A 5599-nucleotide genomic window follows, 5' to 3' on the forward strand; every position below is an offset into this window, starting at 1 on the left:
AGATACAACTGTGGGCTCTGAGCAAAACCATACAGGTTGTTTCTTATTCAAATGCAATCATGCAGTATCATATAGGACTTTCTTAAAAGCATCTGAAGAACTTTTCCATTTACTGCTAGGCTGAGATCCTGTAAAGTGCATATGGCAAAAAAGACAAGAGACAATTAAATGAATATTTTTCTTCTTTATTTAATTTGACTTGCTTTTGGTTGCAACATGCAGTTCACGCTGGAGAAATTTAGTGAAATTAAAAGTCTGGAGGACACTTAGAGAAGAGAAGTTAAGTAAAAGTTGGCTCTCAGCTGGGTGCCTTGATAGTCTTGAGATCCACTGCGACAGTGTAAAGGGTCCAGCACCAAGCATATTCCCTAGAAATAAGAAAAAGCAGGCCATTAGTTTTGGTCCCCACACTCTGATGACAAAATGATAAAGAACTGGTCATATATTCTATAATATAGCCCCCCCCCCCACTTTTTGTTTGTATGTTTAGAGGAATTACTGTATCTCACCAATGAGCACACTAGATTTTTTCCTCCTTTAACTCGGTGGTGATGGAGTTTCCAGATTGGCATTTGTACTCGCAAAACTCCACGATGGGTAGTAGGGAACCTCTCATGATGGTAAGCTGGACTGAGGCCTTCGTTAACACTTCTTTCCTCACCACATTTACAGTGAGCTTGGTGTGCGGAGATATTTTGGTGGGCAGGGAGATTTTGATATTCTTCTTCTCAGTTCTGGTGTTGCTGCTGCCTTTCTCCACAGTGAAGGTTTCACTCAAAGAGAAGTTCTTGTCTGCCTTCATTGCTCCTACATCTACATTAAAGGACATTCCCAAGGGGATTTGCGTAGAACTGTCAAAGGTGACGCTGTCAGTGATGAAGCCTTCATACTCTTTAAACAGCTCATTGGAGAAGCTTTTCTCTTGATCTCCTTGGTTTACACCACATATGGAGTCAATCGTAACAGGTCTGACACGTTCTTGTTTCTGTTTCCAGTTGATCTCTGCTTTCACCGTGCTTACGCCAGGCTTCAGAGGGCGCACATGAGACACTTTGTTGTTGAACGAGCCATAATTAGGAAGATCACGAGAAGGCCTGGCCACCATCTGAGCACCACCTCTGTTACTTTTTTCATAAAGTACCCACACTCCTCTCTGCACCTTGTGAGAAGACACCACATTATGGAAAGAGATGTGGACCAGATTGATTTCACTGGTGAAGACGCGGGACTTGCCTCCATAGTTATCATCTTCATAAAGTGTTATCTGAGGATTTGTCAGGTCCTCCGTCACCATCTCTAGGGAAGAAATGCTCTTATCACACTCCAAGGTGGCATATTCACCCTCCTCAAAGGCAAACTGAGAACCTCTGAAGTTGACGTCTGAATATGCCACCCATGGACTCCCAATCACCCTCAGAGAGGAGATGCAGTCATTGAAGTTGTCCTTTACCAAGTTGGAAACAGAAGAGGTGAACTCTTTACTCCTGCCACTAAAGTTGATACCTTCGAAAACAGTAATCTTGCTCATCGTGTCGTCTTTGAAGTCAGCGCAGTTGGAGATGAGACTCTAGGAGATGTCTAGGAAGAACATGCAGAACTCCAGCCTTATATAGCCTATAGTTGGAAAGAAATTTGAGGGGGTGCAGAAGCTACTGATCAATATGGAAATAGTTTCTGAGAAAACCAGTTGAAGCAACCTTTTAGCCAGAGGGAGTTCCATCCCACTGAAGATATCTCTCACGATATCAGATTCCCACGATATCTATCACGCACACAGGGCTTTTTGTTGATAGAATGCAGAATAGACACTGTAAGGGAGACTTGGTAGTTCCAGGCAAAACTAGAAACTACTTAAGGTCAACACTAAAATGATTAAACAATAAATAAGTCCTTCCCGATCCACATTGCGCTCTAAATGAGCCTGGAAGCATCACTCATCTTTTACTTAGTGAGAGAAAACATGGCTGATTCTATGGACTGATTTTGCTCTGGCCAGAGTGGATATGAAAACACTGCAAGTGCTCTAGATTGAAACCAGTTTAAGGAGCTGGTCCATCACAGTTTCTTGGAATGGCTTGCTATAGAGATGCTGGGTCTGTAGAGCCAATGTATTGCCAATGCTTTTATGTAATATCGCCTTACACAACATATTGTTCAACCAGATCATTTTCATATCATTCACCGATTTGCATCATTGCTATCAAAGCTCGCACATGCTCCAGGCAAAGCAATCAACCAAACCATGTTTCAACATTTGCCTTGTGGAAGAAATTCTTTTCTGTAGTCATTGCCAGCTGACTTTGCCTAACAAATCAGGCTGCAGATATTATCATCATATGCTGCCAACTTCCAAATTCAGGGCTGTGTGTACTGTGGAGAATCCAGTCAGAGTTTCTGTATTTTAATATGTTCATGGGAAAAATGGGCTGTTATTAACCAGTACACTGATAGCTTCAAGTTATTATGCATACATATTTCTCAAAGTGCCATTTTTTTCAGTGTAAGGAGAACATTTGGATGTAAAGATACCCCACATGGAATTTCCCAACTGGGATTGGTCTACTCTAGCTCCAGCCCCAGCTGGCTCCTCCTACTCACAAGCATACATGTAGCTCGTTCTCAGGACTAATAACAACCCCTCTACATATACTTCAGTGTTTGGTTTCAGACTTTGCAAAGTGCTGAGCTGTGTTCTTTGTGTTTCCCGTGTTTGATCCTTACTTTGTTTTTTATGCCCTACCAAAAAGCTTCAAATCTGCTGTGAAGTCTATACTAGAAGTTCAGAGATGAGTCAACAACACTCTAAAGCAACCACTAAAACTAGAAAATTTGAGCTTATTAGTCCAGTGCTATCATCACTTCATTGGCTACCTATTAAATTCCGTATTGATTATAAAATCCTTTTATTGACTTATAAAGCCCTACATGGTCTCGCTCCTGAGTACTTACAAGACCTTGTTTCTCATTATGAGCCATCACGACCACTCAGATCCCAGAGTGCTGGCTTATTAATAGTCCCCAGAATTCAGAAGGTTTCAGCTGGGGGAAGAGCTTTTTCTTATAAAGCCCCCAAACTCTGGAATGATCTTCCAGAAACTGTTCGGGACTCAGACACAGTCTCAATCTTTAAGACTAGGCTGAAAACTCACTTGTTCAGTTTAGCTTTTGGTAGCTAATGTTCCCCCCTAGATAAAGGCAGCAGATCCAGGGGTCCATGGACACAGGGAATTATAGTAAACTGAGACGCTGGCGCTGTCATCCCGCTGCTCGCACACGGTCACTCAGGTTTGTGGACGGTGGAGTGGAGGGATGCCGAACTGTTTCAGAGTGCTGCCGTGTCTGTGTGTCCTTCTGGTTCTCTCCTGTTAGTTAAGCTGTCATAGTCAGATCTGCCGGAGTCGTTAGCCACACTCTGGAAATGTTTACATCCCCTGTTTATGTACAAACGGATAGAACAAAACGAATTCCATTTACCTGCTTTTTTTCCAAGTTTACAATCACCCATATGTCCGGCTGGACACTGAAGGACGACCGACTGCCGAGCCCTCCTGCTACCCACTTCAGACCAGCTGCCCACGCCCCAGCTACCCCCACCTGCCTTGGATGAGCTGCCCACCCTACGATGATGTTCTCATAGACTCCTAGTTATTCCTAATACCAATATTACTGCTGTTAATATTAGTAGTATAATCACTTGTAGGTAGTTTGACCAGAGGAGGACGGGTCCCCCTTGGTGAGCCTGGTTCCTCCCAAGGTTTCTTCCTCAGTTCTGAGGGAGTTTTTCCTTGCCACTGTTGCCCCTGGCTTGCCCACTGGGGGGTTTCTGCACATTCTTACAGTCCTGTTGAAACTTTGTCTTTTCTGAAATTCTGTAAAGCTGCTTTGTGACAACATCCATTGTAAAAAGCGAAATACAAATAAATTTGATTTGATTTGATTTGATAAACCACATCGTGTTGGTAAAGTAAACTCCACAGAGAAAGAGAACAAATCATATCTACGTCATTTCATGTGGCTGCACCACAAAATAAAGCTATGCTTTTCCACTACTATAACATTGTCTTCTACTGCTTTAATATCACTTAAAATATCTGTAATTCAACATTAGAGAAACTAAGCAAAGTAAACTTTATCTTATTGCCAAATAACATTTCGTATTAACAAAGACAGTTTTCAGTGACTACTATGTCCTTAAGGGTTCACCTTATCCAAAATGAAAAATATAACTATTAAAATAAAACTGTTCTCACATCTACATGTAAATTCACCCACTCACCTCCCAGAGTGGTGCTGTAGGAGTCTACGGTGACATTTCTGGTTTGAAGAAGAGGACGGCTGCTATGTCTGATATGTTTATATTTCATAGTACTTTTAACATTAAAAATGCATAGTGGAAGTATGTTTTTCAATTTTGGAATATGTTTCAACAATACATGATGTTATTAATAATACAGTTTTTTGCTGCTAGTAATTGTATTGTTTTTACTGTTGTATTGTGATTGTATAATAATTGTACCATTTAATCTTATTGTTGCATAAATTTCAGAAAATGTTATATTACCATGTCTAGTATGCCTGCTGAAAACATTGAATTAAGCTTAAAACATTAATATATTCATTTTTTCTGAAAAACCTGTCTGAACCGATCTTGTTTACTTGTACAAACTGTTTTATTTAGAAATTAAATAAGTGACATGGTGCTCTCTGACCTTTGGGCACTATGTAAACCATGCTTTTTTCCTAGCTTATAAACTTTACACTAGCTGTGTTTACATGCAAATATTTTTGCCAATCCATTTGAGTACATTCCAATTATGGATTAAGTCTGAGGTGTTTATTTTCACTCTGCCCAGCAATCTGATGGAAAATCTCAGTTTAAATGCTCACTACAAGTAATCCAATCCAAATGGTGCGTATGCGTGGAGAACCATTTAAAGAAAACCTACCATGACAGTGAACATCACATGAGGTCCAGTCAGAGTGAGATGAGCAGCAGTGAGCAGTGCTTGTGTTTTTAATTGCTTTAAAATGATGTCAGACTCAGATAAACGTCCTTCACATGTCCTTATTAAAGAAGACCGAGAAGAAGACGTCGTGTTCTGAGACACATGAGCTGGACGTCCGTCCCACCGCCGTCTTTTAAAGCTCAGAGCATAAACTTAGTCTTCTAGACTTAGACCAGTTTCAGCTCCGCCATGTTGTACATTAAACACTTCTCGCTATGAGGTGACATAGTGAACATGCGCAGAATGGACTTAAACTTTCTGACTAGGAATGTAATCAGATTCGTGTTTACACGGCTCTTATTCTTCTATTTAATGAACTATTTTTAGGATTACCCACGTTGTTCAAATGGATAGAAACTGTATTCCAAATAGACTAGACTATTCTGATTGAGGTGTTTACATGGACATATTCTATTCCGATTGAGCTATTAGTCAGATTATTAACAGATTATTAGGCTGCATGTAAACATAGCTACTGTAAAGAATGGTTTGTCAATTCAACCTAAAAAAATACATGATGTGGGTTTAAGGAATTTAATTAGACAATTTTGTACTTTAGTATAAAATTAAATGTATTTAAATGACTATTTTCA

At 40.2% G+C, this 5599-nt stretch overlaps 1 protein-coding gene across 1 annotated transcript; it reads right to left on the reverse strand.

Moving 5' to 3' along the window:
* Positions 1-520: 520 nt before the first annotated feature.
* Positions 521-1528, reverse strand: LOC108410465 (epidermal differentiation-specific protein-like). Its single transcript, XM_017681550.2, has one exon. The coding sequence runs from the start codon at positions 1526-1528 to the stop codon at positions 521-523; it is 1008 nt and encodes a 335-aa protein (XP_017537039.2).
* Between the last annotated feature and the right edge of the window lie 4071 nt (positions 1529-5599).

This window comes from Pygocentrus nattereri, chromosome 9 (assembly GCF_015220715.1).
Source record: "Pygocentrus nattereri isolate fPygNat1 chromosome 9, fPygNat1.pri, whole genome shotgun sequence".
Taxonomy (NCBI): domain Eukaryota; kingdom Metazoa; phylum Chordata; class Actinopteri; order Characiformes; family Serrasalmidae; genus Pygocentrus; species Pygocentrus nattereri.